This window comes from Falco naumanni, chromosome 5, assembly GCF_017639655.2.
Source record: "Falco naumanni isolate bFalNau1 chromosome 5, bFalNau1.pat, whole genome shotgun sequence".
In the NCBI taxonomy this organism is placed as follows: Eukaryota; Metazoa; Chordata; class Aves; order Falconiformes; family Falconidae; genus Falco; species Falco naumanni.
In genome coordinates this window covers 33,560,031-33,587,991 of record NC_054058.1, presented here as the reverse complement: position 1 = coordinate 33,587,991, position 27,961 = coordinate 33,560,031, and the positions used below count along the sequence as shown (strand labels likewise).

At 43.0% G+C, this 27,961-nt stretch overlaps 1 protein-coding gene across 1 annotated transcript; it reads right to left on the bottom strand.

Annotated features, from left to right (window-relative positions):
- Window positions 1-32: 32 nt before the first annotated feature.
- On the bottom strand, window positions 33-26,277 carry ISX (intestine specific homeobox). The gene is made up of 5 exons (XM_040594241.1): window positions 26,106-26,277; window positions 18,071-18,307; window positions 5,538-5,689; window positions 932-1,048; window positions 33-269 (listed from the first exon to the last, which is right to left on the bottom strand). Exons 1-5 carry the CDS (start codon window positions 26,275-26,277, stop codon window positions 33-35), a joined length of 915 nt encoding a protein of 304 aa, XP_040450175.1.
- Between the last annotated feature and the right edge of the window lie 1,684 nt (window positions 26,278-27,961).

Sequence of the window (27,961 nt, the reverse complement as noted above, 5' to 3'; positions counted from 1 at the left end):
CCCCAAAGTCCCCCACTCCCCCGTATCCTCCTCTATGTGGAGCTGGCACAGATAGTGCTCCTTTCAAACTTGTGGGGTAGCGGCGTGCCGTAAGAGGGAAGGACATTGAAGAGCAAATATGGTTTTGGGAAGGGTAGCAGCTCCAAGTGGTGGGGGATGAAGGAGAGTGTGCTGGGCAGCCAGGCAGGTGTCAGCTGCCCTTGCAGCGGTGAGTAGTATCCTGCGGCAGGGATGATAGCGGTGAGCTTTCTTGGCATCAAGCTAGGAGCCTTTCAAGAATAAAAATGCAGTCTCAGGTGAATCAATACAGACTTTTAGTTAGATACAATTTATGATCAACCTTATTTCTTTCCCTGGTTCTTAATAATTAAGAAGAAAAGTTTAGAAGAAGAGACTCCTTAAAACCCAGTGGTGTGATCAAGGCAAAAATACCCTTTTTTCTACCCATGGAAAAACTGACAGGAAAGAGCCTGTGTGCCAGCCTAGATAATATTGACTGTCCCGAACCTGGCAAGGACGTGGGTCAAGTACTAAAAGTGCTGGTCAGCCTAACAAGGCCGGACGTTGTAAAGAGATACTGTCCATAAAGAAACATGGCTTTGTGGCTGCAAATGTCATATTTTTTCCTGTTCAGGAATTTTATAATGGTAAAGATAACTTGAACCAAAGTACGATTTACAAGGAAGCAATTTAGAAGTAAAATGGGGAAGGACCATCCTGCAAGAGACACCTCACAACATATTTACAAAACAGGTTTAATTTCATGAAAAAAATATGTTATTTGACCATATTTTCTGGAATTTCTCATCATCATATTGCCATTTTTGTCTTTTCCAGTCCTCCTTCTCTGGGATAGTACCATGTGAAGAGGTGACCTGGTGAAGGACAGATCTCTCCCTCAGTGGCTTTATACATAGCCTCTGATACTCACTGTGATATCTGACTTGGGAGCAGGAATGAAATCAACTTCTGTCAGATTCTGAAGGCCACCAAAGCTGCCAAATTTTTCATGTTTCCTCCACTTTGCTCTCTGGTTCTGGAACCAGATCTGGATACAGGCAAGAAAGAAAAGGCACAGAAATGAACAGGAGATAAAGGAGGAACTCCTCACATCCAACTACTTTCCCTACTCTCTGAGCATCAGAAAACATTGACCTCCAGCTCAGCAGAGCCAGGGGCTGAATCTAAGGGAAAACATTGGGTTCGACACAGCACCTTTCACACTTTGCATAGCATGTGGGATCTCTGGACTATTGTGACAGCCTCTCTTCCCTCGCAGCTCACAGAAGAGCTAGGATTTCCCTGTTCAGCAAGTACAAGGTACAGCAAGTCTTCCAAGGAAAAGCAGATCCTTTTGCAGTCACAGCTTTGCAGCAGTCAAGGCACACGGCATTCTGTTTTCCTTAGGAGGTGTGATTTGTTGCATGACAGGGCTCTTTCACCCTGTTCCCAAGTGATCAGGCTGGGAAAAGACCCACCTAGATGTTTTGCTGGGCTGCAACAGTGGGGATGTAGTAACAGGGTTCTTCTCGTATTTGGCTGGTAACATTTTGAAATTCACATAAGGGACCTAAGCAAAACACCCAAGGGAATCACTCAGCAGTCCGAGTATGTTATCCACCATTCTTTTGCACTGGAAAACAGACAATTAATATTATTAGGGGAATTTCTTTCATTCGTCAGCTGATTTGACCAGGCTGGCTTCTGGCTGAGGCGTGTAAGTATTTATGCTGCAGCCACAGTAGTTCATCTTGCTGTATTGCTGTCAAAAGTTGAATCCCCCTTCCACTGTCATTTCTAGCTGGCTTAGGAACCTGCTCTTTGAATGTAAGCGAGTGGTTCATGAACAGAAGGTATTAGTGATCAAAACCAGATGCTGCTGGATGTAAATATGTATGCATTTTAAACCAAATAAGGATCAGCTCAATTCTTTCTGCATGTCATGGCCAGAAAGTAATGGGAATGTCAGGAGCCCTCTGCTATATTGCTGATAGCAGTAGCCGAGGTTACTGAAAGGACAGTTTTGTTTATCTGGGTTTGCATGTGTTTGAGAACTGCTTAGTCAGTACGAACTGCTCCATTCTTTTTCTACCACGCAGGAGTTACATGGTGAAAAAGCACCATAAAAATGACTCCTCTTTAACACCGACAAAGTGGTTGAGGGCAGAGAGGGAACTGAAGCCAAAATTCAACCTCTGAAGTACTCCCTCCAAAGTCTGCACATGGGATAAAGTCCTCACTTCAGGGATTATTATTTTTTTTTAATAAAGGCAAAGCTGTGTTCACAGACTGAACTACTCTTTTTTTGCTCAACCAGTTCTCCAACACCCTTATCCTTAAAATGATTTCTCAGTGCCCAGCCATAATTTCTGTTACTGGGATTTAAAACAATTACTCCACGCTCTGTCTTCCACAGATATCAAGCTACTGATAGAATTTATTCTCTGCATGCTACTAACCTTCACTTTTCCAGTGTTACTGAGCTATGGCACTGAGACACAGCACAGTATTCCCGTGTGTGTCTGCAAAAGTCACACCAGTGCTAAATCCAGGGACAAGTGCCTCCTTAACCCTGCCTGAGATTTCACAAAAGCCTCATTTGCCTTCTCAGTGGTCAGCAGATTGTCCAAGGAAATGACAACTAAACCAGAATGTAGGGGAGGGTGGTGTGCCCCATGTTTTAGGAATGGCCTCCATTTGGTGCTTTGTAAGACTGTCCGTTTGCTGTTCTCTTGCAGACACATGAACAATGATCTGAAGCCTGCTGAATCAGCCTTTTCATTATTTTCCAGTCCTCTAACCTTCTTGCCATTTTATAGAATTATTGTTAAAGATTTTACTGACCATGTAGTTCAAATTCACCTCTGTGTCAGTAAATGGTTCCTATGAGAGACCACCTTTGAAACATCCCCATTTGCTATCAGGCACCTGTTCCAGACCCAGCTTTTTGCCTGCTAGCACATGCTACTCAGTCTGCTCTGTTTTCTTAATACAAGCAGGGTGTAGGACCAAGGCAAGGTCCTAATAGTGACACACCATGAATTTGATTACCTTTACCACCAAATACATAGAAACATAGAATCATAGAACCATAGACTGGTTTGGGTTGGAAGGGACCTTTTAAAGATCATCTAGTCCAACCTCCCTGCTGTGGGCAGGGACATCTTTCACCAGATCAGCTTGCTCAAAACCCTGCCTGACCTGACTTTGAACACTTCCAATGACAGGGCATCCACAACTTCTCTGGGCAACCTGTGCCAGTGTCTTGCCACCCTAATAATAAAAAAAAATTATTCCTTATTTCCAATCTAAATCTTTCAGTTTAAAACTGTCACCAATAATCTCATCATAAAAAGATGAGTTTGGCGATAAACATTAAATATATTACCCTTACTTTAATTCTTCATTAACAGAAACTCATACTGGCTTTTTCACTGTTTTGCCAAAAATTGTTTGGCTGACAGGCCAGTCATTATCTGGCTGTTCTTTTTACTTTTTAAATACTGACACAACATTAGATTTCCTCAAGGCCCCTGGAATATCTTTTGTTCCAGGGATGATTAAATATCAACACAGATGACCCAAAGTGCTTCTCAAGCGGCTTTTTAAGAACTACTGGAGGTAAGTCACCTAGATGTCTGGATTTAAAAATATCTGTCTGTAGCAGCTGGTGCTCAACATTGTCCTTATGGAAAGTGTTTCATCATCATTGTGTGATACTACCACCTTACCTGACATATTTCCAAGGATAGAGCAGAAATTATGACTGAACACCTTTGCCATTTCTGCATTATCCTTGACCGTCCCACTGTTTCTATAAAGTAACAGATCAATATAATTGTTCACTTGTTTGTTTGTTTGTTCTTAATGGACTTTTTTTGAGTTCCTGATGACCCTTAATTTTTCTGACCAAAGCTTTGGTCTGTATCTTTCTGCTTTGTTTATTCATTCTTCATAATCCCTTGTTTCTGATGTTTATTCATCCAGCATTCTTCTTTTTGTGTTGCATGTAGCATGCACACATGCAAGGATATGATTCCATCTATCCACTTAAACTGCCTCTCAGCAGTCATAACCTTTGTTTCTTGACTGGAGGACACAAGCTTTTTCACAGTTATGAAATGTTTCACTTGGTTACCCAATGGTTGCTCACTCTTTTTTCTCCCCAGTAAAATTACCTTTCTGAGGTGATTTGACTTACACTGCTTTTAGCTTTGTCAAAACTATTCTTTCAAAGCAGGAAGAACATATATAAATTCTCTGTATCCTATTTTGCTTATATGTGATAAATGCAAACAACCAAAATTATAACAACTTGTAGCTTGTGACAAAGTTCCTGCTAATTTTTAATTCTGTGTCCGGTTTCCCTTTACCAGCCAAGATGAGGTCAAATGTAGAATTTCCTATGTCACATGTAACACTGTCTGAATTGGGAATTTGCCATCTGCAATTCATACATGAGGGGCTTTTTACTTCCTTCATGTACATCTTAGATTGATGTTTCCCGTGATAACTCTTTTTTATTTTCTCCCCTACAGGTTATAAATAATCTTTTTAACAGAAGATTTTCCTCTTCTTTCATGTGATTTGCTGTTTTGTTGGCAACACTGACTAGTAGCCCAGGTTGTGCTTTATGCCATTGGAAATGCATTGTGGGTGCCCTGATACTGCTACTGGGCGTATTACAGATACGCTGTTCCAACTCTCCCCGTCACCTAACGATGAAGCAATATCATCATGGTTAGTTGATAGTCCCAGGCATGTCGTAGCCAATAAGCTGCTCTGTGTTGAACTTTGGTTGTTAGTGGGATATGTGCATCACAGTACACTGATGACTCTAGCATTATGGCAAGTACAGAAACTGCCTTGTGCAAAAATTATCACAACAGTGCCTGGTAAACAACGCCAAATTCCAATACACAGCAGTATGTATGTTTTAATGTAGCACTTTCATATGCAGGAAACATTTGGGGTCAATTTTGAGCTCAGTCAGTAAGACTACATTACAGCTGGGAGGGAACTGGGTTAGTTTCCGTGCACTAAAATTACAGCCAGGGCATTTATAGCCTATGATATCAAAATACAGAACAGTAAGAAAGCATTTTCATTTGGGCAATAATTTTCACTTTTTTTTTGAGACCCTGTAGAAGATGGATGTGGATAACGGTTTGTACTGGATGTACATTAGTCTGTAAAAGGTTGATAAACGATTAATAAATATTTTCATAAATGGCTGCTCTGTTGCTACAGAGGCCAACAGGTTGCTCATAACCATCCGGAACCCCTATTTGCTATGCATTTAGTGTGCTTAGAGCTCCTGTTAACCCTTTGATTAATCCCATTTGGTTAGTCCCAGCTGGGTGACAAATACTTTTTTCCCTATTTGTAAAAGGAGAACGGTGATACTTGCCTCCTCTGCAAGGTAACAGAGAGGTCACGTATTTCATTAGCGTTGTCACCCAGGCATAAACTATTAAGAATGTTCTCTGAAGAAAGAATTGGTGCAGTGAGCATAGTCTTTTGGAGACACAGTGTACCTGAACTCTGGCTTCTGGGAGGTTTATCTTTGCTGCCAGTTGATTGCGAATATGGACATCTGGGTAGTGAGTCACTTGGAAAATCTTCTCCAGTTCCTGGAGCTGCTCAGCTGTGAACGTTGTCCGGATTCTCCGTTTCCCTTTCCTCTCAGCTGTGCAAACAAGGAAAGGTGTATATCACATTTTATAGGAAAAGGCCACAGGGCCACAAGATGATTCAGAGATCCAGCAATTCCTGTAAATTGCTATGCAGCTGGTCTGGCACCTCCAACACCTTCTAGAGATGTACTTACCATAGGTGACTGTCTCCTGACCCAGCAGTGAATGTGAATGAACTTCTTTATCATTCAAGGAGTGAGTCAGAAGTGCCCATTTGCAGTGCTAATTCCATGGATCCAAAGCTTGTCAATAGCTACAAAACTCAATGTATTTTAACCACACTAACCCTGCAATGGGTTTGTCATCAAATTCCTGTAGTGTTGGACCAAACTTTGACCCCTTTTTGCCTCTGTCACATGCACACATCTGTTGCTAACTTATAATCCCTTATTAGCTATTTGTGAAGAAACCCTTAATGTAAACGGAATGAAAGAATACATACTCCCTTTTGTCTTCGTGGTGTTTTCATGCCTGTAATAAATCACCATCTTTCTTTCAGCTCATAGATTTTCCATCCCTATCTTTTCCTGTCATACTGGTCTTACTAAGCTTTCCTCAGGCTCTGAGGTATTATTCTATTCCATCATCACTGTATCGGTTTTGATTAATTTTCTCCTCCTGTATGCCAGCAAGATCAGAATACCCAAAATGCGTGAACACTGTGGAGGGAAGTCAGCCATTCCAGACTGACTGACCACTGTTCTCTTCCCATACCACTCCTTTGGCAGTATTTACGGAGAGCCAGCAGTTGCACTGCAGTGTGACAGTGGCATTAGAAATATTATCTTACAAAGAAAAGCCATGGTATTCTGATTGCACCGTTGTGGTGTGGGGACTTTTAAACAAGCTTAACCTTAAGAACTGTAAGGTCTTAAACCCATGGAGCAGCATATGGGGGAATTTGTGTGCTGTGAATTCCTAAGGGGACCCTTAGATTGCTGTATGCCTCCACCTACTGTGCTGTGACCACACTAAAGATTTCCCTCAGCATTCCTACAGCTTTGAAAATGCCTTCTTACACCAGGGCATTTTATTTAGATCATGAACTCTGTATGCTGCTTGGTGTAAGTTAGAGTAAGGGCTAGGTCGCTCTGAAATTATGCTGAAGGGCTGGTATCTTGCAAGGAGGAGGAGAAAGGAGCAGCAGAAGTGAGGTCTATGTAGAATGTGGAATTCAGCCTTGTTCCAAGGCTGGAATCCTCTCTGATGCACAAATTGAGTCTCTTCCAGCTGCTATTGAAAGACCAGTGCAAAAAGCTAGGCTTCAAGTGTTGTGAGTCATGTTTTTTTCTACTGAGCTTGGAAAACTGAAGCCTGATAGGAGCATAAAAATTGTAATATCCCTAGTGACTATGATGAGCTTGCTACTTGATGACCTGAAGTAATTAGCAATGAAACCATGTTGCTTGGCAAAATGACGTTTTTGAGCAACTGCTTTTGGTCTTCCATGCTCTGATGACAACTACCGGTTCATACTATGTAACTAGATGCATACACTTCCTAATGGGAACAGTTAACCAGAGAAGGTTAGCTTAGTCCCTCAAAGAGACTTTTCACTTTTTTCCCCACCTTTTGTTCAACCGTTAGCATAAAATTTTCCTTTTAGGGGCTAAAGCAGTGAAAAAGGTAACTAAACACCTCAGCCAACATAAATTGGGCTCTGTGCCAACCAGAAAATGATGTTTTTCACTCTCTAATTGAAACTTCATTGTGACTCTGTTGACACAGAAAATAAGGAATAAAAAATTCTGCCCATTGACTTGGTAGGAAGATGCCTAGGACATGATACCTGGGGACCAGTAACTGAATATATTCCATTATGAATATTTAATCTTTCCTAAACTTTTTGAATACTTTGAAAGGAAACCGGTCATGCAAGAATAACTGAGGAGCATCATTTATCATAAATGCTGTCAATACTCCCATATCTCAGAAACAGCCTAATAAAGCTGATGTCCAACACAGTTAAATCCATATCATTAGACTTTTCACTGACCTATCAAAGCAGTACTCATTAGACTGCAGCACTGGCTTCAGCCCCAAGAGAAAAATATTATTTACATTGAATCTTGCTGGCACTGCTGGGGCAGAGATCTGAAATGAGAAATATTTTTTGCATTTATGCTGAGGATAGCAATGAGCACCCTCTCCTAAGAAGCTCTGATTACAAAGTTGCATCTACTTGAACCTTCCCAAAAGATGTCTGGAAGGGGGATTTTTTGCTATATGGATTAAAAGGGAAATGTCCATGCTGACAACATGAATTTCAGGACACTATGTCCCCTGTAGATATAATAGAACTATCAGTTCATAATGGTGTCTCTTATCTGCAAGATTTTCACCTCACGCCTCTCTGTGGGGGTTGGCCCCCATATCCTCCTGGAAGATACTGCAGGCAGGTTAGATTGAGTACCAAGCTGATATTTCGTCAAGCGCCTCACGTTCTGTCATACAGTAATGAATCTCTGTGTTGTATTTGTATCATTACAATGTATGGCATTTATATTTTTCTAGCACAGGGCAATTCGTATAGCAGATCTCAACAAGTGAAGTTTTCCCTGACCTTGTCATGGTCTCAGAAATTTGCGGCCTCCCTGAGATGTCCTGTGTGTCTCCCTGAACACTGAGCTGAGCTTCTGCCTCTATCCAGAGTAGAAGAATGGCTCCACAAACCTGGGAGAAGGTGCAGTCTACCTCCAGCGTTTCCAGAGTGGAACAAGAGATCCAAGCTCAAAGTGTGACCTCCTCCTTGTTCCTGTTATCCCAGCTGTACATAAACATCTAGGATGCTGGCAGGGTTCTTGTCCTGCCAGGTTTTGTATGCTCAGGCAGTCCATGTACCTTCCAGCAATAAGAAAGCCTTCAGGAGAAAGAGAACAAACCTGCAGTCTCCTGGAAGATTTCTGAATTAGCAAAAAAGCCCCAATGTACTTTTTTTAAAAAAACAAAAAACAGGTAAACTTTTGTATTCCATCAGAATACATATAATGATCTAGTCCAGTATAATCCCTTCTGTCTCATGCATTAACCAGACTCTGCAGAATTGGGATGACTGAACTGGGTCCATAACGGCATTGAAAATGTTAAAGACCAGCTGTATCAGACCTCATAGCAGCAGGCACCATGCAAACAGCCACCATTAGTTCTTGCCTGTAAGCACGTATGATGACAGCTATCATATTCTTTTTGTAATGGGGAACCAAAGCTAAGGCAAGACTTTTAGTGCCCAAACCAGAGGCTGCTAGCTGAGCTAGAAAGGAGTGATTTACATGATTAGAACATGCTAGCTGCATGACTTCTCCACAAAGTATGTTCATGCATACCAGAGACAGAGATGATAATGTGGACATCTATCCTTGGCTACCAACTTAAGAAATTGTGGGTGGTGGCAGGATAATTGGTACAGAGTTCATTGGAATAATCAATTTAGACTCCAGAAATCAGCTATTACAAGCAATGCAATACCATCTCTACAGGGCCAAGGTATGGAACAAACTCGGTAGTAAAGATCACGAGTCTAGAACGAGCTGTGAAGTCTACTTTAAAAAGAATATACGAGAATGAGAAGACAAAGGCTGTGCATAGCTAGTGTAACTTTGGGAAGACACTTTTAGCTGAGATGGAACATTTTGTGGTGCCTGAGAGCTGGATCCATTGCCTTGAACTACACAGTATTTTACATTGGGATGGAGATGGGATGGGGAATGGATCTGCAAGATAATCTGTTACTGTACTGTTCCACTGGTAGCTAAGAAGTGCCCAGGACTAGAGAGCATGGCTTCAGAGAGAATAGGCTTGTGAGATTCTGTTGTCTCATATCAGCTCCTTTGGTGTGAAAATGACCCAGATAACTTGGTGATAGGCAGCAGAAACTCCCTATCAGTTCACTCTTACATCCTACACATTTTTCCTTCTTGAAAAGTGAACTGTTTTACAGACAACTCTTATGTAAGGGAAGGGTTTACACAGTGCTCAGAAGTGTCAATCCTACTGAACCCGGATTTTTCAAAGCTGAATCTCGTCAGATTAAACAAAATACAATACCTTGAGATCAGCTTTGGGCCAGCGGAGACTGAAGAACAGGCTTTGATTTCAACTGGAAATGAAATGGCATTGCTATAAAAATTGACTCCTGTGAACTAATCAAGGCTTTTGTCAGTAGAAATCTAGAAAAGTGCATTTTTTTCTATAAGTAATCTGCAATACTATTTTTCTTTTAAAACAAAAAAAAGAACTATAAAAAAGTACAAAAAATCTGGGACTGTGTTAACATTTTCTCTTGCAAGATGAAACTTTCTCTGACTGTAGTTTTGATACTCCCCTTTGCCTTGGGACTTTAGCTTAGAGATCCCATAGCAAACAACAGCATTCAGAATTACAGTCTAATAAAGAATGTGGGTGGAAGCTATAAGACTAGAAAGTGTTGGAAGTGTAACATTGGCTTTACGAACGTGGCTCTAGAGTCTCTGGGGAAATAAGGCTCTGCCTGAGTTTCCTGAGCTATTTTCTATGTAAAAGCTGCGGATATTCAAGTGTACTTTTATGCTCTGTGAAAGTCATTTGCAGGTTAGCTGGCTGCTGAAACCAAGCCTGAAAATACCAGGCAGCTAAATATGTCAGCATTTGCAGATGCTTACAGATACAGCTGTCTATACATTACCTTACTGTTGACATTGGAAGAGGCAGATTCTCCATGCTGATAAAGCAGTATAGCTCCTTTAAATTTAGTAACAGGCTCCATTTGTCCTCTGCAGATCTGGCTTTACTACTAGGTTGGACTTGGAGCAAGTTGAAACATTTGAACTTTGTAGAAATACAGATTCTTCTTGAAGGTGCCAGTGAAAGGACGAGATCAAAGGGGACAGGTTGCAACAAGGGAATTCTGATTACATAATAGGAAAAAGTGTTTTCACCATGAAGGTAGTCTGACATGGGCCTGGAGAGGTTGCGAAGTCTCAGTCCTCGCACATATTCTAAACCTGACTGGACAAAAGGCTAAGCAATCTGATTTAAGCAGGCCCTGCTTAGAGTTGGGGCTGGACAAGGTGGTCTCCAGAGGTCCTTCCCAACTTACTTTATCATGTGATCTCTGACTTCCAAATATCTACATGGACTGAAGCCCCCCCATCCCTCCTTTCCTAAAAAGTAAGGGAATTTAAGGCTTTAATACTACGCACAGCTCAAGGAGTCTGATAGCTTATTTACGAAGTTTTAGCTTAGCATATTCCAGCTTATTTCCACTAACCAGTATAGCACAGTTACAAGATATTAGTGGCACAAACAAATCAATACCAAAGACTACTGCTTGCACCTGACTTTCGTAGATGTGCAGCTGCCAATGCCATACCGGGGCAGATTTATTCTGGGCTATAGTCCGTAGCAGGCAAATAGCCTACGGTACACCTTGCACTGCTGTTTCTCAGCTGTCCTGCATACCTGAACCAGCTAGATAAATGCTACCTCAGTGAGACCTCTGCGATTGCACCTCCCACTTGCACTTAGTTCATTAGCAGCCTAAGACTGTATAAAGCCTAGCTGGGGTCATTACAAGGGTGCATACGCTAGAGGCATGAGGAACTGAAAACCCAAGAGAAGGGCTTGAAGTCAGTGCTGGGACGTATTTGCTTTGAAGTATGTAATCTAGGTAGATGAAAATTGGTGGGATCAGTTTATCTTGCTGCAATCCTCTTTGTCGTTTCTGGACAGGCACCCTCTCATGGTATGCGATAACCAGATCCAAAGATTTTGCTTCTTTGTTGACAAGAAGAGAGAAAGCAGTTACATAAGCAAGTGGCTTTATCTACATATCCTCAGAAATATGTTTTTCTCTATGTAACAAAGTTGACTGTATCATTTTTTTCTCAGAAAGAAACTCAGGAGCATTGAAAAAGAGCCTCATTATATCTGGTTAAGTTCTGTTTTTCTCTTTTAGCCTCTTTAAAATAAGTTCTGCTCTCTCTTCTTTTTAATTCAGCCAATTACAGATATGTGGGTCTCCCAGCTGGTTCCTTCTAGTGGCTTTTCTGAACGTTGCTCTTTTGTGAGGTGACATTCTGGTCATGGCAGCCAAGCCCACAGCAAAAAACCCCCACAACCAACAACTGCAGCTCTATCAAAGGGTTATTGCAGAGTGCTGATGGCATCAGGACAAAACGTGCTTGTCTGTGTACAGAGATATGCCTGTGGCAGTCCCTCTCCTAGTTAAAGAGGTGGCTCATGGCTTTCAAAAGAGCTTGCACTGCAATATTTAGGTGGGAGTATGGCAGTGTGGCTAATCTTTATTGAAGTGTTTTTTCAGCCTTCATTAAGAAGGACTGGTGTAGCTAGTGAGACTGATCCTAATTGGATAGGTACAATGTGCTCTGGATACAGCCTCCTGCTAGTAAAATGCAGCATTTAGCATCCAGCTGCTGGCCGTTCAGGCATTGCTGAAGTTAAGAGAGAGCAGCATGACTTGAACTTTTAAAGGCTTGACTTCCTCCCTTAGTCCACAATTCCTTGATGGAGAGTTGCTTTCACCCTGGCACGGAGTACAGTGCCTAATTACCTGACAGCAAGGCTGAAATGCAGAGAGGTTCAGACTTTAGGTGGTGTGAACAGGAATGCTAAAAATACCAGGCTAGAAACCTGTTTAAGCAAGCTGTACAGTGGTGGCCAGGGGAGTTTCTTAGTCTGCTTGTCAGAGGAGTTGGCAAGGAGTAAATTGTATGTATGAAACCACTCATGTGGACAGTTCATTGCGGAGGATGGTGCTCACCATCAGCCTGAGCCCCTCGTGATTTAACCCTTCCCATCTGCCAGCAAAATTATGATCGTGTTTACAAATGCTGCTGCCCTGAAATGGTGTTGTGTATAACTCTGGCACAGCCAGTGGTCAGTGAAGTATCTGGAGGAAGAAGCATGCAGGCCATGGTTTGAGGGACCCCAACTGACAGGTGTGTGAGTTAATTTCCATCACCTGGTATCAGTTTTGTATCCAGACCTGCACCTTCCTGAACTCCTTCAGGTCAAGGTGGATTTGGGGTAGGTATGTGTGCAGTTTCCCTGTTCAGCTAAATCTCAAGTTTGAAACGTACTTTCTGTGAATGTTCAACCGTTGTCAACTTTCACCTTAAAAGCAGTGGCCACCCTAATACAATAATGGTTCTTACCAGGGAAAACAGGTTCCCTACCACTCTAGTTGACTCTGTAGTCAGCCTCCTTTGTCAGAAGCTGGCCATCTGCCCATGGACAAAACTGAGCTCATTGCAGTTTGCACAGACAGCCTGTTTTCTACTTTATTGCTAGTCTTTGTGGTTATTTGTACCTGCAAACCTCTAGACATCAATCAGGCATGCTTGTTTACTTCCCTGCCTCAGAGTCTGCACTCTCTCCTAGAAAGCATAATTCCATCATTATTTTAGTACGTAGTCTCTGCTGTTTCCCATTTCAGCATAAAACACTTGCTAATACAATAGGTAAAAGGCCTGCCCTCAATTTCAAAGAACAGTAATTAAAAGTACCAAATCCTGGAGATTTAATGAAAAGTTCTCAGACAATTTAAGAAAAGCCAATAAGTGCTTGTAATACCTTTGAAATAAACTTATCAAGATGTGCCATCAACTCTGCAAGTAGTCACATTACACAGATTTGACTAACAGGAACAAATTAACCTCTGAGTCCTGTGTAAGGTACCCTTTGGATCCAAAATTCCCAGGAAAGAAGGAGCTGCTTGGGGAAAGCATTGAATGCTAACATTTACTTTAACTAAAAAATCCCCAAAACCCCAAAACCATGAAGAAACAACACAAACAGAATTTATGATAGTCCCCCAACTGCTGACAGCTTTGCTTTCTTCAGTACTTGTATCAGTGAGAATTCTGTGTGAACAGAGTCTGAAGGGTAGGAATAAAGGATTCAGGTTTCATGCCTTTCATTTAATATCCAGGGTATGATTATAAACAGTCAGTCTTCAAACAGGGAGAAAAACAAAGAACCAGCCTTCAACGATGCCTCAGGTAAACTCACCAAAACAAGGTCAATGGTCTCCTGCATTTGCAAATGTATATAGGGATACTGCACTTCACAGACACAGGGCTGCAGGGGCTACTCACACTGATAAACAGAAGACTGGTAAGAAAGCTAATGGCAGCCAAATTATATATATAGGCATCTATTTTTTTCCTCCTGCTTTCCCTTTTCATTTAGAATTGCTTCCTTTTGTTTGGCAGGACAATGGGATGCTTGTGCCCTTTCTCACAGTCCCATTGGTGTGTTCTGGGCAGCCGATATTTATCTGGGATTGTGATTATACAGTGCTTCATTGTCTCTTGGGTGTTTTATAAATGCATTAAGATAAGTCACCATATTGGGGAGAAGACTGTTCTGCGAGAGATAAACCATGCTGCTTCACAGGGGTACATGGATTTGACCATATTGTCTACAAATGAACAGTACAAATGAATTTATGGCTTCAGAGAAAACATAAACGCTAAGCTAAAGATGCCTGCAACTGACATCGGTACAGAGGGACATGACTTACACTGGAAGGTCTCCAGAACTGAGATAATCTCTACATTTCCTGTTGTCTTTATGATAATTCCCACCAGAATTTGTCAATATGCTTTGGGATCAAAGATGCTATCGTAATAATAAAACAATTAGATTAATAAAAAGATGCCTGAGCTCCTGGTCAGCAATGTGCAGATAATTTTTGCTATGGAAGCGTTTGGGTGATGTTGCCTCATTATGGCAGCTTCCTCTACAGTGAATAATGAAGACATGAGCTGCAGGAAATAACGTAGTCCAGTTTTTCCCATGGCCTGAAACTCCCTGTTTCTGGTGGGATTAGGAGTCATCTCCATTTATTGAAGCCTGATTTACCTTGTACTTGAATTATTACCCAGAGAAGAAATCCCGTAAGACCAGGCATCTGCCAGTGTCTTAAGGTGATGCTGCTATCTGGCTTCGCCAAGACACTAACTGCTCCCTTGCTGGAGCAGAGGACAGGACAGCACACTCATCATTGCCTTTGGATGTAAATAGTTACAGTGCACACACAAATGTATACAATCAGACCCAGCATATGTCAAAGACGTTGCAAAACAATTGCCCAAGAGCATCTGAACTAAGCTGGGATCTTGTGTGTGGCAGTCTCCAGGCATGGGGCAGGCAGGCATGGGGGCGCATAATCCTCTCAGGCTCCAGTGCTTGGCTGTCATCAACTGGTCAAGTCCCAAGGGTGTCACACAGAGCAGAGAGAAGGAATTAAAAAGGAAATTGGAGCTCAGGTTTTAACATGGGCATTTATGTGAACATGTTTCTGTGATGCTGACCGACAGCCACAAGAGTTTGCCCTGCTTGGTCTTAAGTTTTGAAGACCCTGGCAGCAACAGTGGTTGCACATAGCAAAACAGCAATTAATCATTTCACAGAGAGCTGGCCTAAACACAGTCTGTACCTACAGCTCCAAAGTCAGTCCTCTTTCAGAATGGTCTCCTTCTAAAGTGGGTTTTATCGGTGCTGCTTCCCAAGAACCAGGTTTTCCATAAAAGTTCCACTGAGCTTTTTGAGCAGAAGGCCACAGGTGAAATCACCCAACATTCAGAATGAAGGCTTCCAAATTCAAATGGTGGCTTTGCAAAACTAAATGCCAGCTGTCAGCATGTCTCTAGGATATGAGGGCTTTTCTCTTTTTTCGCTTACAATGCAGCCTCTAAGTTCAAAGTGCTAGAGGCATTGCTTCCTGTAAATGGTTTCTGATAAGGGCATAAATCGCTTTAGTTTAAATGACACCGCCTTTCTAAACCACTTAGTTGCAGAAAACATTTTGTGGGAAAAGCAAATTTTTAGGAACACTGCAGTGTTACAGGCTTTCCTGGAAATATGCTCCAAATTCACACTCAGGGTCACAGTCAGGGTGTTCTTGCTATCTCAGAGCACCTGCCCATGAAGGGCATATTGTCACAGCCTCCTCTTCATCCTTCTCCTATCCAAAAAAAATCAGACAAACCCCAGCCCTCCCACCTCCAAGGTGATTGCATAGCACGCTTGATTTCTTCTGCTCCCTGACAACTATGCAGATGTGAGTGCTTAGTCAGAGCCTAGTGCCCTTCCTCACAAATATGCCGGTGTTTTATAGATAGAGAGGCAGCCTGTGAGAAAGAGGTGGGGGTACACCCAGCCAAGAACTCTGGATACTGTTCACATCAGACAGCACTGCCGTGGCTGAGGTTGGTGCCATTCCCCTGGGCCTTTGTAGGCATCCTCGGTGTGGATGCGAGGGAAGTCCTGGGGACACCCATGGCATATGCTATGGGCATTTGGCACTGCCTGGGGGTGCCTTGTTAGGACCCATAACTGCCCTATATCTACCATGCCAAAAACATGTCTGAAGCACTGCAGAGTCAATAGGCATGGAAACAGAAGTGAAACTGCTATCAGCTCGAGGTGTAAGGATTACAGGCTGCTTCCAGGGATGGTGCAGACTACCTCTCCTGCAGGTGCTGCTGCTGACCTCATCTGGGAAAGGTGACTCCAGCCACAGCCAGAGGCAGAGAAAAGAGAGCAGCCAGCTCTTTCCCCCTAATGTAAAGCAGAGGAAAGAGGATGAAGCTTATGATGCTCAAAAGGATTTTAAACCCAGGCCTCCAGGTCCCTGCTAAGAATGACACAGTGCACGAACAGGATCCGAAATCAATGTTTGTGCACCACAGGGAAAATGCCAATCCAGTGCTTTGGGATCCTCCCCCCTCCCTCAGCCAGTTTCTATCAAAGACTCAGCAACTACAGGAACCAGTAGCCTAGAAAATGGCAGATCATTAAACCTCTGCTTGCTTTCAAAACCCCACTGCCACCAGTGAACAGAGGAATTTTGTTTAAAATGCCTTTACAATATAAGTTGTTATTGAAAAGGCCAGTTCAGTTTAGCTCAGTTTTGCACAGATAATTACATGCTGTCCCCTCTGCTTTGTTGACGGGGCTGGTGCCAGTCACTGCGCTGGTCAATGAGGCTAAGTGCTGAGTGGGGACAGCCACCTCCCTCCTCTGTCACCCTGGGAAAGCTACCTCCCAGCTCTGGTGTGATCCCTGTGGCTGAGGACTCCCTCCCCGCATTAAATACACTCCTTTTTAGCACTCACAGGCAACTTCGAGTGCCAGATACATACAGCCCTGGCTCTTCTGCAAGGGCGCAACATTATTTTGCCCTACTGCCATCACCTGGTGCAACTTAACAGGGCAGAGGTAGGCTAAAATACCTGGTTATCTTACAAGGCTTCTCTCCGTATGAAGAGAGATGCTGTCTTGTGCAGTTGGAGGAGGTGACAGCACCTTGTCACAAGACTCATGTGTACCATAGCAGCAGCAGCAGGAACAAGGCTTTTCTTTCAAATGTATTTCACAGAAAGAAATGTTTCCTCTGCCAGCTTGCAGAGTATGAGCCAAGGAAGATGTGCAGATCTCAGTGAAGCCAGCTGAGAAACCCTGCATCTGCGGTCATACAAGCCCATTAGCACTTAACTGAAATTGCTTTTTTTTTTTTTTTCTTTCTTTCAGAAAGGAATGAATAATAACAAACTATGCAGGAAACACCCTACTGCTGCTACTGAGAACCTGTTCCCTGGGGTGTAGTACAATCATCCATATTAACCTTTCCTAAAACTCAAAGAACTTAAAGCAGTTTCTGTCACATGCTACAAATAAATTGCAGTCTGTCTGTTAGGAACTTGGCTTTTTCAGGTTCCATGTATCCCACCTAGCTTAAAGTCTCTGTGCAACATATTGGCAAAGTACATTTGTGTTGTCCTTTGCTTTGGTGAAAGAGATAAGACTTCTGTTTACCAGTGCTCACAAGCAACAAAACTAGCAGACCTACCAACATGGGCCAGGCTTGAAAATTGTGCCTGACACATCCTGCGTGCCAGACCTATTCCACATCGACAGTTTGCCTGTGCACATGCTGGTGACCTTTTCATCACCTGTACAGTGGGTCCAAGGTGTACAGAACACATCGAGCTGATTCGGCGTGTTCAGCCGCCTCACTCCTCCTGTTGCGCAGCACCCATGTACCAGGAAACGGGCGCTGCACAGCCTGGCTGTGGAACCTGGTGATTCGGTAGATTGCCACCCCAAGTAGGAGGGTAATAAACACCCAAAGCAGTCCCTGTCACTAAATTTGGTAGGGTTGGCAGGCCTGAGCTAAATCTTTATTTCAAAGTGTGGGTCTCCATGTTTTTGATGGGGAGACTGAAGAACCATCCCTGTAACTCCGCCAGGAGCTTAGCAGTAGAAATATCTCTGGCGTCTGCTGCTAAGTATTGCCATGTACATCATTGTAAGGTAACAGCTGTGGTTTTGGGTACTCTGGGAGAAAGTTTGGATATAGAGGCACTCACCGTGAAGTGGATGCTCTGCTGGGAAATCACATAGCTGATCTTCCTCATGTTTTCTTTTGCCTTGCAGGTGTTCCTGTCCTGTGTCCTCGCCCAGGAGGGAGGCTGGGCTGTCAGTAGGTCTCCTGCAGTGAGCTGCCTGCACTCTCTTTGCCCTGGACATGGGTGTAGCACATGTGGCAGGGAGAAGCACTTTAGCTGAAGGTAAGTCACAGTCTAACTGACTCCAGCTGCTGGAATCTGTGAAGGACACAGCACAAGAGTTGTGATGTGCTTTTTGAATAAAGCAACTGTCATTCAGTGCACTTTCCAGTTTCTGTGAAAAAAAAAAAAAAGAAGTGTAGGTATGGTCTAGATACCTTACCTTTCAAACCTGATCATATTTAGAATGGCCTTTATCATTCTGTGCTGTGCATCAGTGCCAAGATGACCCCAGGTTGCAAAGTGCATGATCCTGGTGAATTTAACCCCAAAATCTAGCCTGTTCTCTGCTTCTTTCCACCTTAAAACTTCTAATGGTCCTTGTGGGAGATTTTCAAAAAAGGACTGTAGAAGTAAGGAGGCACAACGAAATGATAAAGAAAGCTCAGCTTCCCTGTCAGTATCCAAATCAGTGGCTGCCTTTTCTGAAGAAGTCAGAAGTACAGTACATGTGGAGCTGCTCTGAAAATCTGCCAGCAAGATTGCCGTGGAATTTGCTGGATGCCAAATGCTTTTAAAAACCTGGTCCTTTCTTAAATGTCTCCATAGGTACCTCTACCCTATAGGAAGATGGGCCAAAGAAGAGGTCAGTGTCTTCCCCGGTTCAGGTCCATTTGTCCTTTCTTCTACATCTGGGCTGCCTGTTGCACAGGTTTAGGCATTGGATAATTCTAAAGGCAGCCTTTGCCCAGGCTGTCAGCATTTACCATCTACCTTTGTAACAGGTGACACCAGTGATCTCTAGGAAGGTACTGGCAGCCAACTCATCTTCATGAAATCACCTGCACACTCTTGTTGACAGGACAAACATAAGAGAAGTGCATATTGGCCCATTTTCATGAAGTGCAGCCATAAAGTTAGTTTAGATTTGAGCATGGGTGCTATAATCAATCTCAGCAGGAGCTGAAGCTAATCTCAGCAGCAACCAGTGGTGACATGTCCTAGGACACCTGACCCTGACTAGCGATGAAATTGGTCACAGAAGCCACAATCTTTCTTCTGCCATAGTATTGCCTTATTACTCTCATTGTCACCTCTGTGTGTAGCAGGGGCACTGCAAAGACCTTTCAGGTTAGTTTTCAGCCCTCAGGAATGTATTATGAGTCCTTACTCTTCCTGATAAATGTAAGCGGCCCTTGCAAAGCTATGGACTGAAACAACATGCTGGGAAGCCTCGTGACTCAAGGCAGTGGGCTGCCCGTGGCTGTTAGCATCCCAACAGAGGTATGCCAAATACTCCCATTCTCTTATCTGCTCTTTTCTACATTAAAGCCTCACCATAAACACCGATTCTGAGGGCTATATGCGCTGCCTTTGGTAGATGCAATCAAGGCTCAGGCTTGACTCTTCGGACAAGATAACTGGATCTGTGCTGCTTTAATGGCAAACCTAGAATTTGTTCTAGTTTTCCTCCATGTCTGGATTTCTTTGCTTAGAAAGGCAGAGTAAAAGGCAACACTTAAGCATAATGCATCCACTGGGGAATTCAGATTCCATGGTTATTGTGACCCTGAAGCGAATATGACAGCACAGGTTTGTCTGCTATTACCACCAAAGAACATTAAAATCTTAACGGAATAATGGACTGCACTCCTAAGCAGTCACCCACATCTAGGCTTCGGGGTCTGCAGCACCTGTGGCTGGTCCCCTCTCTCCTCTCATATCTAAATACCAGCAAGTGTGAACTCCAACAGGTTATGCTGGAAGAAACTCAATTTTTTGAATATATATTTTACTTCTGGTGCAGTATCTAGCATTGGCAAAGCGTCTACTTTTTTAGACTTGTCAGACTTTTGTTTTCTGAACAAATAACAAGTTCTGTTTGTAACCAGCCTTGAAGCAATGACAGTTATAACATCTGGAGACAAAGTGCCCAATTCTGGCCTCAGTAAAAGCCCACACAATAGGAATTTCACAGAGGACTGACACTGACATGAAGAAAATATAGTTACAAGAGCTCTGGAAATTAGCCAAAGCCTCATGCCAATAAAGGATGATTGTTCAAATGTTGACTTTTCAAATTATCACCAATCTTTGAGTAAACTCCTAAACACAATTGCATGTCTCCAGCCGTGCTGACCTTAAAAACCTGGTACGGGGACTGCCTCTGTGTTTGAGGCATATTGTGCAAAATGGGACTCATTTAATTCCTTTAGGATCAACTAGGTTTGAGTTTTCTGGTGAGAAAACAGGGAGGTTTTGAACAGTATTTGTGGGATAAAGGAGAAGGATAAACCTGGGATTGGTCACTAGCATGGGGCTTCGGTTAGATGATTTGCTCAAGAACTCACAGGCTATCAGTGTTGGCATAGGTTCTTAGCCCTGGATTTTTATCTCAGTCCCCTGTCTCTAAATTAAGGACAAGTCGCACTTCCTTGCTAGATGTGTTGTGAAAATTAGTATGTTACGAAATTGATGGTGCTTATACCCTACAGTAATGAAGAATATAAGGGTACCCAAGCAAGGTGCTCTTATGGGCAGTGATTAAAGCATTCTAAGAATAACACTGGCATTTTCTAAATCATAGAGGACACGTCTTCATCCTTCTTACACAACTTTCCTCCCCAAAATTTTTCTCTGAGATGCTCACATACCTCAGCAATGAACACAACTTATGTATGAGCGTGGACAGAATAGCTATACACTAAAGAAGAGAAAACAGGCAGGGAATGGAAGACTGTCCCAGGCAGATGGGAAAATAGAAATATCTCTGTGAAATGGCAAAAAGGAGTGGGAGGATCTGTTGTTTGAGGTCAAAGAAGCAAACAACAGTGGCATGAAGCTTAAAGAGAGGCTGGAAAAATCAAGGAAGTTTTCTGGAGGATCAGATTGAAAGTAGGTGATACTGAGTTTAAAGCACATATCTGAAAGTTAGGATTCCCAAGGTCTAGTCCTGTTTTCATTACAACCTTCTCTGGTCCTTGTTGTCCTGAACAAGCAAGGAGACCGCAGTGGTAACTCTTTAGGCCAGCCAGTATTTTTTGGTGCTTATTCATGTGACTCCAGCAGAGATCTCTGAAAAATATCTACAAATTGTCATGGGGTAAAATTTCCTCCAGGGAATGCAGGTTTGGGTTTTTTGGGGGGTTTTTGTGTTGTTTTTTTTCCCCAGGGATGGCAATGACATTTCAGCCTGGCACAAAGTGAGGTATTTCTTACTGTCATGCAGAGAAATGACTTTTACTTGTGGCTCAAAATTGTCTTTTTGGCTTGACTTTCAATTACATAGGAAAGGATGGGAAATTTCAGGCAAGATAGATAGTAAAATAAATTTCTTTTTAGAAGTAGGAGGCTATTTCAGATAGCCTAAGTTCCATTTAAGCCTTTTTGTGTAATCACTGGAGAGAAAGACCTGTTGTAGACATACAGCTTGTGATTTTTAGATCTTACTAAGGCTGTGAGCAGGGAAGAGTCTGCCACTGAGAAATGCAAGTATCCTTTTATTGTGCTGTTTTTCTCTTCCTTCTATACCTCTTCTCCCGCCCCCCCCCCCCCTTTTTTTTTTTTTAGGTGGATTGTTTTCCTTGTAATAGGTGGGGTGAATTAGTGATATTGGCCAGGTGGTGTCTGTTCAGTTATATTCCTTCAGCTGTTTCCTCTTCTGCAATAAAGCTGGGTGGAGTGCTGCTATGGGTGAAAAAAACAATCACCTATTGATATTAGTGCATGAAGTGGCAGTTGTATTCATATTACTTTGCATATCCTTAATGTAATGGGGCATAACACAGGAAGAATGACACAGTTTCTGTATCTGTTACTGTTTTTACTATTAATTCCTTATTCCAAGCTCTCCTTGACTTGATAAAGGACCTCCTGTTGGTGGAACCTCACTGGCAGAAATCAGAGGAGAAATGAACAATTATTTCACATGTATTTTCAAGCACACTGAAGTCAAGTTCCCAGGGATTTCAGAAGAAGGATTTATTCTGAAATAGACCTGCTAGTCTTCTCTGTTTAAAATGAAAGAGTTGGCACTAGGGAGGAGATCAGCACTTGCTCGGTGTTTATTTGTGTCCCTTACAAAGGCCATGGTTACCCTTTCTAGGCACCGTGACAAAAAGATGAAAAGCATAGACTGAATACTGAAATGTCTTTTTGTTCACTACTCCTTTTTTTAACTGGGTGAAAGTCTTTCAAAAATTCAAAAAATTCTGTAGACTTCAGATCAACAGCTGGAGTTCCAGATCACCTAGTAGTTGTGTTTGTGCAGTGAACTCACAAATCAGTTTGTGGACAAACTCACTGCAACTAGGAAGTCTGCACACGCCTGGGAAGAATGCATACTCCTTATTCCAAGTCCCACTGGCATTTTACTCACAAAAAAACTGTGAACTTAGGAGTCAGGCCCAGAGAACTTCTCATACATGATCAAGTCCTCCCCAGCTTTCCACGAAAGCCTGACACTACACATCACAGCATCCTTTTTTTCAAAGAATCATAGAATAATTTAGGTTAGAAGCAACTTCTAGAAGTCATCTGGTCCAGCACCCCTGGGTTTTCTTGGGAAAGGGCTCCAGGGTAAGCTTTTCCTATGTCCCTCACTTCTGACATTCCACACCACCTGGTCCTCTGGTTATACCTGTCTCCTTTGCTCTTAATGGCTACATTTAGACTTCAGGACAAGTGTGATCTTGATACTTAAGAGTGCCTAGATCAGCAGACGAACTTGATGATAACTTTTAGCTTGGGCATTTACCTTATGATAGCCACAAGTATGTGTGTGGTGCCAGTTCTTGCTCTCATATGGATCACAGCTTGGCTCAGATACATACCATATGGGGTGTAGGAAATGTTCTTAAAATTCATAGTAAGATATAAGTCAGCCCTGACCTGTAGTGCTTTCTTCATTGCTGCTGCTGTTCTGGGAAAGCAGATAGATTTGTGTCCTATCCTGGAATTTCCAACAAGTTCCTTAATTCATTTCGGTTCCCTGACCTTGGCCAGCACTGAGCCAAATGAGGTATGGCTTACTATTTACACAACTTCTTTAATGCCAGTGTTACATGGCATGAAGTTGAAAGACTTTGATGAAATACAGCAATTATCCCAAGCTGTACAGCATAGAGTATTGCACTTCTGAAATAAATAAACCTTATCTGCCAAAATTGGCAGTTCTGCTGGAAAAGCAAAGGGTAGTAAGTTTAGGTATCTCTTTGGTGGTAGTAAGAAACCAACAGTTAAAAAGCTTTGTTTTCATTCTCTTTTTTAAATATCCTTGACCAATTGCAAAAGCAATGTATAACAACATTTTGGAGTATCTCTACAGCTTTACTGTTTTCCTAGCTCCAGTGGCAGTTAAGTGAATCTTCATGTGTATACTATTTTCATTAATTAACATTTTACATTGCTTTAAGTGTATTAATCCAACCTTACTTTCTAGCAGGGGAGAGAAGGGTTACTATATTCTCTTGCTACCTCTCTCTGCTTAGGTGATGAAGCTAAGTTAAAGGCAAGGTCTGGCTGTTCTGCCTGCGTTGCTTTCAAGGTGAAAAACTGACTGTACTCTCAGGTGGAACAATTTGGGATGAGACTACTGGTGGTGCAGTAATGCAATCGGAGGAGCATACCATGTCCTGCTTACAGATTTGTCAGACCTTGTGCTTAGAGCAGCATGCTTAACCAAGACACACAGTGCAACAGGGCTTCAACATATTGATCATGAAACAGACTTAATATAGAAAGGTCCAATCTCTGCCACACTTCTCTGTTCCTGGAAAAGTCTCCTGTTGCTAAAATGCGGTTCTATGGTCCACCTTATGAACAGCGCTGACTAAATTTTCAGTGGTGATATCTGTCTCACTTCAGATCCAGTGGCAAAAAATGACTGCCATGGGCTTTCTGGAAAGGACTTTCAGCTCACAAAAAATCACTGCCACAGAGCTCACACCAACATTCCTCCCCTTCGCAATCCGGCTCCTGGGCTCCTTCAGCACACTGTCCCCATTACACTTGCACCAGCATTAGCTATGTCCTCGTCCACCCTACAAGTTACAAAGCTGTCGCTTGTTTCAGGACTGTATTTAAAACATGGCCTGAGTCTGCTGTTCTTCAGGTCTGATCTGCACCGGCAACTTTAGGAAATCTCTAAATGCTGCAGTCCTCCAACAGTACCGGTGGTGAAACAACTAAGCAACACCAGCCGTGGCCTTCAGCAACTTTGTTTGTCTTTGAAGCTGCCCTTTCTCTGAGCAGCAGGCTGGACTTCCAGATGACCTTGAGAGGTCCCATCCAACCTCAATAATCCTATGGTTCTGTGAAAATTCAGCAGCACACTGTGCTTCATCCCCATACACAGGTTTCCGTGGAAAGCTGCAGGTAATGGCACAGAAGCAGCGGTCAGATACTCAGCCCCAGTGCTTGGGTCTCCCACGGCTGTGAGATGTGCTGTGGGCTGGCTCTGTCCCATGGCCAGGAAACAAGCTCTGTACAGAGTGAGTGAAGTTACCCCGTGCCAGAAGGGAACAAGAAAAATGCAAATCTTGTGCAAAGCATGGCTGAGAGGCAGCGTTAGTAGGACTGGGCTCAAACCCAACTGGTGACTAATGTTACACTGGTGAGTGTGGTGCTCACTTCACTGTAGTTTCCTTCCCAGTTTAGGTCTTGTTTGCTTTCCAGTCCAGGTCAGTATACAGTTTGGACATAAAAAAAAAAGCTGAAACTATGTGAATAAGCAAAGGTTGCTTGGACTGTCAGGTTTTTGAAAAAGACCCTCTCCCTTCCTACTGGGTGGTTCATCCAGTGAACTGGGAAATGGGATCCTGATCTATGAAAGGATCCCTGTGTTACAAAAAATGAAGTGTAGCGTTAGGGTTTGTTGAAAGCAGTTGAGCAAGAGGTGAGTGAAAAATTTTCTGTCAAAGTTACAGGTAATTTTTCAGTTAATTGGATGTGTTTGTATACATAAAACATTTCCTTTTCATGGAAGATGTAGATAAAAAAAAGAAGAAATACTAAATCCAGGAAACATGAGCTATTGTTTTTTGTTTAAGGAAAAAAAAAGACAATTTCTGTGAGGGTAGAAGTTCATTCAAGGCCACAGTAACTAAATGGAGGAAACCGAAGTCAAAAAGGCTAATGCACTTGCTGGTTTGCTAAGATCAAAGTCATGCTAGTCTTCCACTAGCTTGCTTTATTTAGTTTATGAAAGGACCTAGTGTCCATGATGATAAGGAGAAATGATTAAACACAAATGCTTTCTCTTTTCTTGTTCCAGCAATTGAGTTCTAACACTCCTTAGCTACCATTACCCTTACAGACCATTTCTCTTGCTTGAGGATGAGTGGTCAGATTTATCAGAAAACAGCAGTTATGAGATTTAGCTGTAATTCCAGGCAACAGTCAGCTCTTGATATAAGTGAAACTCCAACAACTTCATTAAGTTGCAGCAGTTTGAGGCTAGCTTCCTGAGTTTGAATGCCTGTCCTTCCTTATGACAGGCAATTATTTATTTTTTTTAATAACATGAGTATTATTTTTTAAAGGGAAAGAAACCAGGATGTTGTATTTGTTTACAATAAGCACTTCTCACTGTTACTGAAGAGAGCTACCTGCAATAACTGTTCAGGTTGCATACCCACCTCTCCAATGACACTGCGGGTTCATAATGTACAAAATCCCACAAAAGGCTGGCAGCAGAGCCCAGTCTACTGCGAGGTTGAAAACACATTATTTTTTTAAGTTTATTTCTGTATATATAATGACTTATTCGCATCTCACTAGAGAAACCCCAGATTCTTACAAAAAGCTACAGAATAAAAATTCTACATAATCTATCAACATAGCTTTAGGGATTAAAAACAAAGGAGCATTTTTATTGAGTCTTATAACTGGTACTTACCAAAGGCCAGTGGTGACCCTGCTTTTAGGGCTGGAGGTCTCTCGGCATAGTTACTTCTGTACCTGGTTTCACTGCTTAGAGAGGTGCTGGCAGAAGGTTTCTTTAAGATTTCCTCAATGGAAAAAGACAGGCTGGGCTTCCCCTGGCCAACACACAGCTGGGGGTCCATCATCTTCCTGCCAAAGTGTCTACAGGGCAGAGAGTCTTCTACTCTTCTGGCTCTCGGTGCACCCCAAGAAACATGCAGCTGGGAAGGTGTGCGCCTCTCCCCACCTGTGCCTGGCCGACCTGCAGGAGTGCCGGGTGAGAGGAGAAACAAAAGTGACCCACAAGTAAGCACACACGTCTGCTCCTCTGCTGATCAGCTTGGGACCAAGACCTGTGCTCCCATGTCTGGGGAAGACAGAATTAGAAGTGTAGGGGGGGAAGCCCTACCACCCCCCCCCCACTGGCTGAACATCCCCCAGCCAGCACAGATTTATGGAGCTCTGAGCACGGCCATCCGAGGAGAAGGTGTGCTCCTCACAGACCCAGGTGAAAAATGCCCTGGGAAGAGTTGTTTCTTGTTGGCAAATCCTGTTTGTGGGGCAGTTATCCTCCTTTTCTGCTTTCAGGCTGAAATCTGTGACAAGCACACTGGATTTGCACTGTTACGGAGTTAAGAAAATAATCGGCAGGATGAATACTTGTCCCTTGTGCCACTTACTAGCAAGAGAGACACCCTGTAAACTTCTCTCACATACAGGAAGGTGTCTCACGTGAAAACCTCCCTCACCAGCAATACCCAGGTTACCCTTCAGCCAACCCCACCCCCACCCCGAGCCATCAGCTTAGGTTCAGATTCTCTTTTCTTCTACTCTGGAAATCCTTTGAACTTTCCAAACAGGTGCTTTTCAACATCATCCCATCTTATCAGTCACAAGAGAAAAAGAAATGGCCCTTGCAACATGCTTAGGAATAGGAATGAGTGCCCTCTATCCCCCACCTATACTCCTAAAGATAAAACATTATTTTCTTTCTCTCCTGAGCTAATGAGGCAAGCTAGCTTGATAATCGTCCCACCAGTTGCTTGCGCCTCCTAGTCAGGTGTCCACTGCAGGGGGAGATTTCCCGGATAATGCGGATAAATGCCAGTAATTCCTCTCCTGAGCCACATCTATCTTCTCGTTAATTTTTATTTTGGGAAGAATGTGTGGTTAGATACACTCCCATTCCTTCCCTCTCCCTGCCCCCACTGGCATTTCTTGCCTTCTTCTGGGATTGCCCCTCACCTTTTAAATTGCTATGGCTGTATCTCCCGCTCCTGCTGGTTCTCCTCTGCGCCTTCCTTATCAGGCTCTTATAATTGTATTGGCAGGCCCTGCCTTATTTGTCCAATGAGCTGACAATTCTTGAGCTGATATCCCATCATATGACCTCTTCATAGAGCGGAGACCAAAATTACTGTGTAACCAGGGGGCAATAAACCACACCTGATAAGATGAAAGGCTTTCAGCTTTTTCCGTATTCGAGATACTGGGAAAGCAGTGGGGGCGGTGGGAAAAAGAACAATGAAGGAGGTTAAAAAATGGTGCAGCCAGTCATGATGAAGAACATTTAATTATCTGATTTTATTAACCAAACTTCTCCCCAGGTGACAGGGCAGACAAGCGAGCGTCTTTCACACCGATGAAATGCATGGGGTAGAGAGTGGGAATTGCATTTCTTTGTTCCCTTCGCATCCCTCTGCCCAGTGGCTCAGTGGAGCTGTTTGTGTAAAGGAGGATCTCGTGCCTTCCTGGTTGTGTGATGAGTTGGCAGCTGCTGGGTGGGTGCATCAGGTCTTGTGGCCCTCTCCGTAAGCCCAGGACACCTTG

Bases quoted from the DNA above. Each gene is read 5' to 3' on its own strand.
- ISX (XM_040594241.1), bottom strand. From the start codon at position 26,277: ATGATGGACCCCCAGCTGTGTGTTGGCCAGGGGAAGCCCAGCCTGTCT. The intron at 5,690-18,070 runs GTGAGTGCCTCT...TTGTTTGCACAG, and splicing joins AGCAGAGCATCCACTTCACG to CTGAGAGGAAAGGGAAACGG. The intron at 270-931 runs GTGAGTATCAGA...TATTCTTGAAAG, and splicing joins CTCCCAAGTCAGATATCACA to GCTCCTAGCTTGATGCCAAG.